Genomic DNA, 14,022 nt, shown 5'->3' with positions numbered 1-14,022 from the left:
ACGCATTTATTTTTTTAATAACCATAATAGCCAGTAAACGTTCACAGGATAAGTAACTTCCTCTTCAGGAAAAATAAATAAATTTGTGGTTTCTTTTGTTTTTTTACTTTCAGATGATTAGCCCCGTCATCCCGCCCTGGTGGTAGCCTGCGAGCAAGCTCTCTTGGGGGTGGGGGACGGGATTTTTGTGGCACACGCTAGGTAAACTCGATCAGAAAGAGTAGAATTTTTTCAGCAAGGATTCCCGTCTTTCGAAGTGCATCCGATAAGAATGAACCTTCGAGTCCTTTCTTCTTCGACGGCATACAAATTCCTGAGACATCGTTGCAAGCTCTCTCTCCTCCTTCCCCACCCCCCCCCCCACCCCCAAGAGAGCTTGCTCGCAGGCTACACTCCTGTGGTTACCAACGGACATCACACGTCTCATTTAACAAGTGGACAGTGTTTCCTGCTCTATGCCGGATCATCAGCGTATTTACACTAACGCGTTCGTGGTGTTAGGAACACCAACTAATGTAAACACTCAGGCTCAAGACAACATTTCTAATCAATAAAGCGATATAATCCGTTGCCTTAACTGGCTTATGTAAGAGTAACTGTAGGCCCACAGTTCACACACTCTCACTTTTTGCCTTCTCAATTCGGCTGTATTCCTGGGCATGAAATTTTCCTCTAGACTGTTTTTAAGTACGGTGCCTACTTTTGTTACTGCCCATACGTTCTGCGCATCTCGAGATACTCGGGTTTCCTATGGGTGGTGCCTACTAATACAGGAAAATTTTTGCGCAGTTTGAAACTATGCTGAGAAAGCACAACTTAGCAAGTGCTCTTGGTATCCAAAAAGATAATTTGGGGTAACCATTCATTTTTCAGAGATAATAAAGCTTCAATTTGGAAAAAAAAACGCCATACATTGCTTTGTATTTTACTGTTTTTTAGAATAATCGTTGCTTACTTATCTCTTAAAATGCGTGGTTACCCCCATTTTCGTTTTGGATTTCAATAGCCCTTGCTAAGATATATTTTCCCCGCACAGTCATAAACCACACAAAAATACTTCTTTATTAGTAGGCACTGTCCTATCGGGCCCAGTCACGATTTCTTGCTACTACGTCGCTCGTCCGTTCGTTTGTCCCACGCACATTGAAAAGTGGACTTGAAGCAAGTCTAACTTTACTCTTGCAGTCTCTTCACCCAGTCTCAGCATACACTGAAAATGCTTGGCACCGGTAAAGTGTTCCTCAACTTGATATGGGTCTTCGTCCCTCCTGAGTGGGAATAAGAGCCCCTGTAGCACAACCCCACCCCTGTTAGTTGCCAGATGTCACCATGCGCACGCACACAAAAGAAGAAACACAAGCTGTGTTCGGCCAATGCTTCACTCGATGCCTGATCCACGGTTGTTCGCTCAAGGTCTTGGCAGCACAACATCCGGGAACGTGTTTTCGGCTTCTCTCACTGCGCCTTCTGGGAACATAGCAACCACGCACAGTTCAGTTGCTTTCACCCAACCGCGGTCTGGCATATTTCCATTCTTCCCTAGAATAGGACGTAATCAGTTGAGTAAAAATGAATCAATAGTCTGTCGAGTGTGATCATTTCGGTTATGATGTTTCAAACACCTGAAGTTAAGTCACCTTAAACAAGAAGTTCTGCTATGAAATTGCTGTCAAAAAATCGCAACGAAAATTGCTGATAGGTCGCACAGATGAATCGATGCTGGCTAATTCGTTTCCAAATTAAGACGCTCTTCATTTGCGAGATGGAAAGGTTTGCTATAACTCACGAAAGCATTCTGAAAACTGAAGCAAAACTGACGCCAAAAAACAGTTTTACAACGTTGTGTGCTCACATCCTAGGCAATCAGCTTATTCACGTCATCTTATTGTTAATTGTTTTCTTTTTTTTTAGCAGGGCCTGGATGAAAATTACTCTGTGTAATTCTGGTTTACCCTGTTTAAATAACGTGTTGTTGTTGTTGGCCGTTAACACAACTGATATCAAATACGAGTTTCCCAGCATTTAAAACAGTTGTGTTAGCTTATTAGAGCAGTTTTGAATTGAGTGTCGAAAGTCATTGCATTTTTGCTTTGGTTTTGCATTACTACGCTCTGTGATTGGTTGATAAAACCCGCGCCACTTTCTTAACCAAAAAGATGTAAAAACCAAACCAATCCTGCCTCGCTCGCACGCGTTTTCCCGCACTTGGCGCCGGTTACATGTATTTGCTTTGAATTCTGATTGGTTCATTGCGCTGTTTGCATCTGTTGTGATTGGCCAGAGTAATTGCTTTGATTTTGGTTTTACGACACTCGATTGAAAACTGCTCTATACACAACCAAGCTCTTAACAGAAGCCTGAACTACTTACAGAATACTTGTTTAAGTTGCACGGTATGAGATGTAGGGTTGTCCTCTTCCATAACCTCAGCGCTTCCCTGCAGCACCACAAACAGGCTAACACCTGAAAACCAAGACAAAGTCATTAAACAGGGACTAAAAGCAGACACCATGTGGTGTTTTCAGAATTACCCTGCCAAAAATTATATATACAGCTGTTTCGTTAAAGGTTGTCCAAAGAAAGTGTAAAAGCGTACGCGACAATGCCGAAAGATAGTCTGGGAAATACCCAACAAATTTCAATAAAAGCTCAGAATCCATATTGCCCTCCATCTCAAGTCTTCGCTATACGATCGAGGGAATTATTTTTCCAAACACAGTTGGTTCTTATGTTTTTTTACAACTTTATGGCTCGCTTAGGTGACGTGTGTTCGAATCTCCCCCAATTAATACTGGCTACTTGGAGAATCGCCACTCATGTGACTGAGGAAAATGAGGGAGCGGGGGGGGGGGGGGTGGGTAAGCCCGTCTGAAACGGCATAAATATCATTTTATTTGAGAAGGCGAATTTCCATGTCAGCGCTATCTCAAGGATTTTAGTCCAGCATTGGACCTCGAGGAATCCATTATTTCGAGTTTGAGCAAGGTTCCAAAATGATGGCAAGCAATGGGCCTTAGCCCTATGAGAAAGCTTACCATTTCAAACTGTGTCTAAATACGATACGATACCCGGTAACATTACTTAGACACGGTAATTCCATCAGGTACATAATTATCATTATCAACTATCCGTCTATCTACCTAACTAGGATTATAAAAGTAAAACTAAAAAAATACAACATACTAACCACTTACCTACTAAAAAACAAAATCAATACTAACTGTTTCCTTGTACCTCAAAACTCAACCTAAGCAAACTCGAACGTTCTCATAAACTGATTTCTTGGTAGTCCAGTAATGAATGGCCAGTATTGTACACTAAAATCCAACTCGCAACTTCAGTGAGTCAGCATCTTGCAGGCCAGTAATATATCCCTCACTAACCAGTATCATATAATTAATAAATAATAATTAATTAATTATTACTTGTTATTTGCAAAATATTATCTATACTGTCAAAAACTGAACAAAAAACAAATCAACTTTGATGAATTTAAGCAACGTATTGCCTTCAAACTTCGCATTGAAGGCCTTTCATAATTCAATCAATTCAATTCAATTATTTACTTAGTCTATATTTAGCATGCCTGTTACAACTTGTGTTTGTGAGTACGTTTTTGTGCATGTGTCCAGTGTTGTGTAACTGTGTGCATGTGGTTTAGAATAATGCAAATGAACCTTTATATGTGTCAGCACTCCTAGAGTTATTTGTAACTTTATTATTTAAATGTAAAACTACAAATTGTAGCTTAATCTTGTTATTGCCAATAAAGATTTGCATTAAAAGAAGAAAAAAAAAAGTGTCATACTCACCCTCCTGGTATTGCCTTTTGGACAACACAGCCGCGTCCTCTTGCACTTCTTTGATAACAGTGGACAGTGCAAGAATGTACAGAAATCCTGGTGGACAATCTCTGAACTCCTGTGTCTGCGATAAGAAACATTGCGATGATGAAGAAAAGTTTGTCAAATCAGAATTGTCATTCAGCTGCAGGGCTGATATCTGACCCCTCCCTCGCCTGCAGATACTGTGAGTGGCGCAACCTCATCCTCAAGGCAATCTATGTACTGCTAACAAATTAGCTGCCCTGGAGATGACATTGCTGCGCGTGTATACTTATATATTTGCTGTACACACTTTTTTCCTTACTGTTGTATTTTCATCTCATAAGTCTAATTTAACTAGCAGAGCTCTTCAACCAGTATTATAAATTCTATTTCCCCCTATTTTATTTAACTGCACAGAGGTAGTGGCCAACACGAAAGCCTTGCTCCTTTGACCACTACGCACTTCTTCCGTAAAAGGTAAAATCATTAAATAAAATGCTCTGCAAGTTTAATTTTTTCTTACTATAAAATATTTTGTATTTCGTTGAAATAAGTGTGAATAAATTGAATTGAATGCACGTGAATACCGTAAATGCTCGAATTAGCGCCCAGCTTCAAATAAGCGGCCCGCTTCGAATTAGCGCCCCTCCTAAGGCTCAAAAGTTGTAATAAGCGCCCCCCTCCCTTTTTTGATGAAAAAGTCTAAAGAACGTTTCGAGTTCGCAGAAAGTAGTTTTCTATAAGGTTTTTGAATTTTTATGTTACAGTTTGGCTTTAAATAGAAATAAAGATAGTGTTATTTTGATGCTAAAAATTAATAAATGAAATAAGGGCCCCCTTTGAATTAGCGCCCCCCTCTCGCCTTACAAAATTAAATAAGCGCCCCGGGCGCTAATTCCAGCATTTACGGTACATGTATGTGATTAAGCATGCGCTATTTGAGCCTTCAATTGTAACAGTGCCCAAAGGGGCCTTGACAGGGGGGGGGGGGGGGGGGGGCTTAAAATTAACCCTTTCTACCATCCACCTTACAGTGACATTCGTTTTGAGAGTGTTGCATCATCATTATTTTTAGTATTATTAGTAGTATTTTTATTTTTATCTTATTACCTGTTTCAAAATCATCCTCAAAATCTGGAAAAAAAAATTCAGCAACAGAAAGCAAAATTAGAATAGCAGTTTGCAATAAGACTCAAGACAGTTGCTGAGACACAAGAGATTTTGAACAAGGTACTAGACCGTACTACTACATTGTATGAATGACTCTTTTGACTCAAACCTCAAGATCCAAGGCACCTCCATACTCTGTGTACAGCTCACCATCCCTTTGATCTACTTGCTCTTTCCACTTCACACTCAGCTCTTGAAGTAACATTCCTTCAGTTGTGAACTATGTCAGAACATAACAAGAACAGTAAAAGATGTAACATACTGTACTAAGAAATCATTCAATACATGTTACTATTACTTTTAAGCCAATGCACAAGTTTTATCCCATTACTAGTTCATTCCAATTCCCTCATGGATAATGTTCAGTGACTACAGGTTAGTCTGAAATCACATTCTAGCAATGATCAATGCTGTTGAGAATAGTTTATCCCAGCAGCTGTGGTGAATCAAGATACTCATGATCATTGCTGCACAAAAATGTATAACAGTATCAAGTCGAAGCAGCAGAGCCCTGTTTCATATTCTTTTTAATAAAATGAAGACTCGTACTTAAATCAAAAAGTGACATTACATTAGTAGAACCCTAACAAACGTCAACTTCCCCAGAGAAGTAGATGCCCATATCTTACTTTCATAATTTATTGATCAGTACTTTCATAATTTATTGATTTTACATCTCTGACACTTTTCAGTTGCCTTTAGCTAATTTTAAAAATCAACACCTGCAGCCGGTGCTATTACTGGAATCAACCAACCTGACTAACAGCATCATGGAAGTTTTCCTCTCGAAGTGTCATGACCTGGCATGGTCCAACTGACCTAAAGAACATAAACGACAGTGGGGTAACCCATGTGAGGTATGTTATCATGTGCTTATGAAGGGAAGATGGTTGCCTTGCCGAGCACATCCTCAAACAATTTTGCAAAATGTTGATTGGGCCAACCGACTAACGAACATACAATTGTAAAGGATAGCAGTAATAAAGTACAGCATGTATGTATGTCACTGCCAAGTGCCCATGTGACCAGGATAATTGCCTTCTCATTTTGGTAAAATGTTGATTGGAGAACATGACTGTCACTCCCTTAGTGGTAAAATGAAGTATTTCAAGGACACATTTAGAGTTCCTTTAAAGGGCAGCAACGTCAATCTCACTTTCTGGAGGATTCTTGCCTAAAACTATTTTTATAACATAACTAGTAAATTCATGTAATCAAATTCAATTGCGAGCGTGTGCTTCATATTCCCATTGTGCCACTGACAACATCAGCAAACAAATTTCTCTTTATACAACATCTAAACTACCACATTGAAAATGCTATAAAACAATTGGTTCATGTGTCAGCTGTGCGTTCATTGAGATATGAAGCACTCAGGAAGTTTGGAGAGCACTCAAGAAGCTGGAGTTGCTCCAGGCAAGCTCCTACGAATCTTTCGTGCTCTCCAAACTTCCTGCATGTTTCATATCTTGATGAATGCACACTGACACATGATCTATCCTAGTTTCTCTGGCTTGTCTGCTAAAATGTCTTGAGCCATTCCAATATGCTTAACATGTAAATGGTCAAGTCAATTTGTTTAATTCACACAAGTCAAGCACCACATTGCCCCAGAGTGACCACAGTAGCAGCTATTGGGACAAACGCTTACTTATATTTTTCATATTAATCATCCTACCTCACAGTGGATCGTCTCACAGTTCCAGTAAAAAACCCTGCACATTGAAATATCACATGTTCAGTAACATTTAACAAGCACATTCTTGAATACCTTAAGGTGTACCAATACATCTGGGCATACAATAAAGCCCAAAAACAAAAACCACAGCAGTTTTTGCTGTATGTCAGCAACATGGGTAAAATTGAAGAACAGCTACATGTAGCTCTCCCATAAACCTGTTGGTAAACTGTCAGTAATCTGTCACCCAAGTAACAGACGACAACAGTTAGCCTAAAAACGACTGATAAATGGCCAATAGTTGGTCGACAAACAACCAACAGTTGGCTGGCATACAGCCAGCGATTGGCCAATAGATGGCCAAAACAACTTTAAACACCTCAGTCAGCAATCAACCAACAGACTGGAAAAGAAAAACCATCAGGCCGATTTAGATGGTACAGCTTTTGCTTAAATAGACTGTCAAGTGTAACTTCTGTATTATACTGCTTGCTTCACCCAAAAAATCACACCTGTCATCTATCAACATTGCCTACACTGCATCTGCCATTGTTGTAGGATTTTAAAATTCAAAAATTTAAAATCCTATGTGTTTTTTCCAGGTGTCATGCATGGTGAGAAGTTCTAAGTTTGATTTACATCAAACAATTCATAATTACTTGTAAGCTTGTCATCAACATGTCACATGCAAGACCAACAACCTAAATCAACCTGTAGACGGGTAATCTGTCCTCCTCCCCCCCCCCCCCCCCACCCCAAGACAATAAATGGGGATTCCCAAACTACATGATTACATTGTAAACACACATACAAATTTCACCTTCTTCACCAAAAGTGAAGCCTCTTTCTCCAGCATCAAATGTAGCCAGTTCCTGGTCTCCTGTAGAAAATGTGACTCTGCACAAAAGTGATCAGCATCTTAAGAATGGTGCCTACTAATACAGAAGTATTTTTACGTGGTTTATGACTATGCAATAAAAGCAGATCTTAGCAAGGGCTATTGGAATCCAAAATTACAATTACGCAACGATAATTCTAAAAAGCTGTGAAATATAAAGGAATGTATGGCATTTTTTTCCAACTTGAAGCTTTATTATCTCTGAAAAATGCATGGTTACCCCACTTTTCTTTTTGGATACCAACAGCACTTGCTTAGTTCTGCTTTCTCTGCATAGTTTTAAACCGTGCAAAAATAACCCTGTATTAGTAGGTACCACCCATAGGAAACCCGAGTATCTCGAGATGCGCAGAACATATGCACAGTATCAAAAGTAGACACCATCCTTGATTCTACTCAAGCTAACAACATGCTGGGACAAAGAGTTACAACAGGATTGCAAAACTAACTAAGTCTACCAAACTCTCTACTCTGACTTTTATAGAAATGAATAACATTGAGTAAGGTGAGGGACAATAAGATTGCATTTGATTGACCCTATTCCGGAATAGGAATTGCATACATGTAATGAAGGTCCATATGGTGCATAATCATTTTCTTGAGAACTTCAGAATTATTGGGAAGGTCTATGAAAATCTTTGGATATAGTTGTGTCATCTTTCAAAATCTTGGCACTCCCAAGATAAAAATCTCACGCCTTTGAGTCAGGAAAAGTTGGCAAGAACATCATGGTAGATAAAACCACTTACATGCACATCTGAATGATATAAACATTGGTGGTCTTATTGTCACAAACTTGATCAGGAAAAAACCTCATTTGCATTTACTTTCAACACACAATAACTGTGTGTATTAATTTTACCTATGCGATGTCACATAATGTAAATTGTGTGTTGAAAGTAACATTAATGCAAATGAGGTTTTTCCTGAACAAGATGATGTTGAGTTACTTTGATTCTTGGCTTTGATAAACAAACTATTCACAGAGAGATCTTATTGTCCTTTGTTTGAAATCAAAAGTAAACTAAAAACGACTTTAAGGTGATTCCACCGAAAAAAAAGGAGTATTTAAAATTGTCTAAGACTTGGTCCAGTTCATGACTACGTCATGAGCATTGCAAAAATGCAATAAAAAATGGGGGTCACCGTGCTCGTTTTTGTGCAACCTGGATGGCTATTATAGTAAATGGATGACCCACGAGGTTATATTAGGAAGGCTAGTAATCAGAAAAGGGAACTATAATTTCTAGAAAAATTGATTTCTTGCATTAAAATATCGAAGCCATTCAACAAAATTTACTTTAATCTTACACAACAAACTTTTTAAATTGAACTGGAATAAAGATTATGAAAGAAATTAAAGATTTTGCTGCATGTGCACGTAAGTAGCACTACCTAAATACGTGCTTTTAAAAGCATTCGAATAACAATATCTCAAAGTAGAGTATTAAACTTTTCTTTAAATTGCAATATATAGTGGTCAACAGTATGACATTTAAATAGATGCATTAAAAAATGGGGGTCACCATGCTCATTTAGAAGAAAAGGACCATTTATTTTCCTGCCGAGCTTAACCTCAAGGAAATCCTGTAATGATGTGTGTGCGCGCGCTCATGCGCGCGCTAAATGACGCAAAAAATTATGCGCAGCAAGGATGCGCAATGCAATTCGGTGGAATCACCTTAAAGCACAGCATAAACACTCATAAAAACTTACTGCCCATGAACTAAGATAAACATTTCTTGCCCTTTCCAACCTTGCTTGAAAATGATGCTGTTGGCAGGATACAGAACAATGATACCTTGAAATAAAATATAAAACTGCACAATCAATACAGGGGGGAAGTGATGCAGGTTTACTGGTAAAAATGTAGCTGAATTAATCTGAGCTGGGTAATATAATCTACAACGCAGCTGTTACAGTTGTGTTTTAACCGAAACTTCAGCCAAGGGATAAAAGCTTTCGAAGCAGTGCCAAAGCATCAGAGTTATTAATTATCACTAGGACTATGGAGTTTTGGCCCTCTGGCATGTTTAAAGCTGGACTATGCACATTTTAATAAACTTATCTACTTTTAAGTTAATTATTAATATGATAATAATAGTAATAATAATATTTTCTGTAGTGCTAATTCATCAAGCCCACAGTGTTTTACAATAAAATTACAGTTGACTCCCAATAACTCAAACGCTCACTAACTTGAACCTCGCGGTAACTTGAACCAAAATCAATTTCCCCAGGTTTCCATCATACAATTTTAGTGTAATTTTACCCACAGTAAATTGAACCCTCGATAACTCGAACCTCCCGCTAACTCGAGGTAATTTCCCTTTCCCTTGAGGTCATTTTCTATATAATTTTACCCTCGATAACTCAAACCATGTTTGTCAAACCATAACAGGTCAAACAGACAGTACTGCGTCCAAAACATTGAATTTATTTTAAAGCAGCCTTTGTATTCTTTGTCTTTTTTTTTTTTTTTTTGCATTAACAAAACGTGTGAGTCCAGTTCAAGTTCCCAGTACCTACGTAGGTGTCTCCTGCTGCTTTGTCTTGTTCTGTTTCACATTATGCTACGTTGGGATTTATAATTTGGAAATATTGTGCCATTTTCACTTGACTTCTCTCTAATTAAATTTTATTCAAATGTGACTTTGTATGAATAGAAATACTTGAATTAAACACCGTTTTTCCTTATTTCCGGTCATTTGCTCTCTTCTCCCAATAATTCAAATTCTCGATAACTAGAACCTTTTTCAATTTCCCTTGAAGGTTTGAGTTATTGGGAGTTGACTGTACATGTACCTTAAAAATACAAGCCTAGAGTTACACTTAGCACCTGTCTGGCAGATGTTTAGGAGTGTTGATACTTACAACAAGTACATGTAAGATAGTGAATTGAAAATGTGAACTCTGACTACAATTAAGACTTCATAAATAATTTCCAATAAAATACCAGGTTTAACAGTGTTGACGACAGCATCCAAAGCGTCTTTTCTCCAGTTCTGCAACAAGGGTGACTGGAGAGGAACAGAAAAGGTATTATACTGCACACAGGATAATTTGGTAGTGTGATTACATGATGGACATAATTAATATGTAACAATCATAATTTTTGTCCTTAGAAAATTGTCTCCTTATTTATAAAAAAAATTATTAATGATAACAAAACTGAGTGGTGTCCAATTACATTATACTGAGGCAACTGTGAAGCAATTAATCCCTTTATATTTATATATGCCGGGTAATGATAAGTACTGTCCAATCTGTCACTAATATGGCACTCACACTGTTTATTAAAATGTTCATGTCATGGCAGGAGTAGTATGTTTGCTAATTCAAGTCTGAAACAATTTAGCTAACCTTCTGTAACACATCCCTGGCAATCTCTCTTGACAGTTGGTGGTTTTCAAACAGTTTACTGGTGTCAAAGTATCTCCTAAAATAAAGACAATACATACAAGGTAGCAGTTTTGTGAGTCAGATCAACTATCCAGTTTAAGTTAGAATCAAATGATTTACAGTTTTATGTCAAGCTTCCAATTAACCTGTTTCAGGCTCCCAGTGTACCGTGGTGGATGCAATGGAGCATTCTCCTTCACATTCAGTTTCCCGCAGTACACAAAGAGCCTGGAACAGGCATAGCTTCCAAAGAAGATAACCCAAGTTCAATAAATACTTAGACACGTGCTTTTTAAAGTTTCTGAGAGCTATGTACCCATTAAACAGTGATCTCATAAAAGTAAGCATTAAGAAATATTTAACTACGTGTAGAAGTCACACTCTTTCATTTCTCACTGCAGTATGGATCTCTCAAAAGATGTCATCCTTAGTTATAGCTTATTATCAGTAGCAATGGGTGAACAGCTGTTCAAAGCCTGATTAAGGTAATCCTGGGTTAACGTGAACCTTGATTCGAGTTTAATTACTAATTACTAATTATAGATTCTTTCCAATCTTCCAGTAAGCTTGAAATAAGCTTTAATTTACAATTATTTTTCAATGAGCGAGATGAAATTGAAAACCTTGGTTAATTTTAATCAGTAAGGGATGATGGTGGTGTGAAATGGACCATCTCAGGGTAAAAGTGAATGGATTAAGAGCAATTTTTACCAACCTCTGTTGAAACCATTGTAGTAGAGTTACTTCACTAGGAAGTGTAAACAACTGACGAGCATCAGAAGTCCTCAGAAGTAATAACACACACCTTGTGAACAAATACAATAATTAGTGTTTAGTCACAAACTAATCAGCCCATTTTCCCACACTGGCCACACCTGAGTAAAGGATACAAATAAACCTTTATTTTTGATGGTGGAAATCGGTGTTTCTTTTGCTTTACCAGTTAATTTTCGCACACGAGCTTCAATTTCAATTACATTCACTTATTTATCTTTAGTTAATAGGAAAATATTATTTATCATAACACTAGCCACATGTCTAAAGTAGGGCTGTTGTTAAGAAGTGGAGAAATCAGCTGCACAAACAAGGCGGCCAGCCATAAATTACAGAAAGTTGCCCAACCTGAACATTGTACAACTGTATTTTAGACAATTTCACATTCTGAGTATTTGACAAGTGATCTTCACTGCAGTTGCCAACCAAAATGGCCTGTTGCGTCAGGCTTCTGACAGCCCTGTTGTTAAACCACAGAGATTGGCACAGTTAGCCAGACTGTACCTGTTTTCAGTTTTTACATCAGCAGTGCACTTCGTATTAAACAGCACCGAAACTTCACCAAAACAATCCCCTGCTTTGATTTGTCTCAAGATAAACTTCTGGCTTTCACTCACAACATGTACATTTCCAGACACAAGCACATAAATTCCAGATGGATCATCGCCTTTACTGAGGAGAACTTCTGGGCTGTCCTCTGTCTCGATCAGTTCCACACGGCGTATCACTTCATCTCGAACTCTCTTGTCAAGGATGATGGGTAGCCGATTCAAACAGTTCGCAAGTGTGTTGACAGCGTCTGGTGGAAGTGAGGGATTAACAGATGATGCCAAGTTGGGACGTACAATCTGGCTTTCTCTTCTTCTGGAACTTTGTTTGTTCCCCATTACTAATTCAGGAGCAAACTAACCTAATACCAGACACAATAAAGTAACAAAAATTAACATGATGTCTCATACAAGTGTCGTGTTGCAGTGGCATGCAAAAACAACTGCAGCTTCCTGCCTGATACTAAATTGTATTCTTCATCAGCAAAAAAACAGAGAAATGGTGCTGAAAAGGTTTTGAATTTCATAGATGAACTTGAATGCAACTGTTTTCTCGTCTTCAGCTGCCATCTTGTACAGCTTGTCACAAATGATGTAAAATAATTGGAAGAACTCACATTAATACGTTTGATAGAGTTTGAAAATCATTCACAGTTCAAATATGAATTTGCCAACACAGAAGAAAAAAGAAAGAGAGCTAGAGAGGACCCTGGAAAAAAGGTTGTAGAGAAAATTTGGCAAAAAAGTTGGCGACAATAGAGACAAGTTCTTTTCGTAGCCAACACTTCGCCAACCTGTCTGCCAACTGCTTTTGTGAAGTTCACAAATGACAACTTGAGTTTACCAACTTGATGTTGTCAACTTTTGTTTGTCATGTGAAGGCACCTTAGAAAGACAATAAGCTTACATTGTACATGAACGTAAGCTGCAAAATAAAATGACTGCGATGTATTTTTAAATAAACAGTCTATTCTATTCTATTCTTATTCTTTCAAAACTGATTGCAGTGACTGTTGTCATGGTTTTTACATGCACTAGCTTCTTTTAACCTAGGTACTTATCGTGTAAATCCAATAATTAAATCAATTATAAGCTTATTTAAACTTACTTCTCGTAACAAGCGAAGAAATCTTGCCGGCCAGATCGATCTTAGCATGCTAGCAACGTTGTAGCAACGGAGCGCAATCCACAAGGACAATACTACGCCTCGTTACTCAGCAGAGCAATTAATCCTGCCTATCTTTGATATTTAAGTATACGATAATAGCACGAAAGTTATTCTTACCCGGTTTTTTAGAACTGAAAAGAATGATTTGATCAAGACTGCATCGGCAGCCATCTTACTTTTCACGATCGTGTTGCATTGTGGTCCAAGGAAACCCACGGTCAAGGGTGGCGGGAGGGGTGGGGGCGTATTTGCTCTTCAGTTTTGCCTAATCTCGTACCCCGGATCTTCTCACTCTTCTTGGTGAGTTGTTGCCAAGATTGTTATTTATGTTTGCATTGCCATAAACATTTTCGTATAAAATTGGGGCATTTTTATGCAAAGCTATTCATATAGCCACCCGATCCCCGAATAGCTGCGCACTTCGCGTAATGCAAATTATTGGACCTGGAAATTGTAAGATGCGACTTGGAATAAAATAAAAAAACTGGATTGCAACTGGTTCAGGTCAGTGTTATGATGTTACAGTCAAGTCCAGTTCACTTTTAATCCTGAATTAC

The 14,022-nt window shown here is 38.2% G+C and overlaps 1 protein-coding gene across 2 annotated transcripts; it reads right to left on the bottom strand.

The window, feature by feature from the left end:
• Positions 1-537: 537 nt before the first annotated feature.
• Positions 538-13,658, bottom strand: LOC146474429 (cGMP-dependent protein kinase-like). Of its 2 annotated transcripts, none has more exons than XM_085117013.1 (14): positions 13,583-13,658; positions 12,254-12,659; positions 11,691-11,780; positions 10,937-11,012; positions 10,530-10,593; positions 9,290-9,374; positions 7,496-7,572; positions 6,676-6,712; positions 5,753-5,816; positions 5,107-5,217; positions 4,938-4,961; positions 3,813-3,927; positions 2,371-2,463; positions 538-1,539 (listed from the first exon to the last, which is right to left on the bottom strand). In XM_085117013.1, exons 2-14 carry the CDS (start codon positions 12,634-12,636, stop codon positions 1,409-1,411), a joined length of 1,350 nt encoding a protein of 449 aa, XP_084973139.1. In that variant the 5' UTR covers positions 12,637-12,659; positions 13,583-13,658; the 3' UTR covers positions 538-1,408. The 2 variants fall into 2 exon arrangements, with proteins under 2 accessions (XP_084973139.1, XP_084973141.1); XM_085117015.1 differs by lacking the exon at positions 13,583-13,658 and adding an exon at positions 13,406-13,525.
• Positions 13,659-14,022: the final 364 nt, after the last annotated feature.

The sequence above is a fragment of the Pavona decussata genome, unplaced genomic scaffold, assembly GCF_977016875.1.
Source record: "Pavona decussata unplaced genomic scaffold, jaPavDecu1.1 SCAFFOLD_89, whole genome shotgun sequence".
NCBI lineage: Eukaryota > Metazoa > Cnidaria > Anthozoa > Scleractinia > Agariciidae > Pavona > Pavona decussata.
This window is presented reverse-complemented; position numbering and strand designations above follow the sequence as displayed.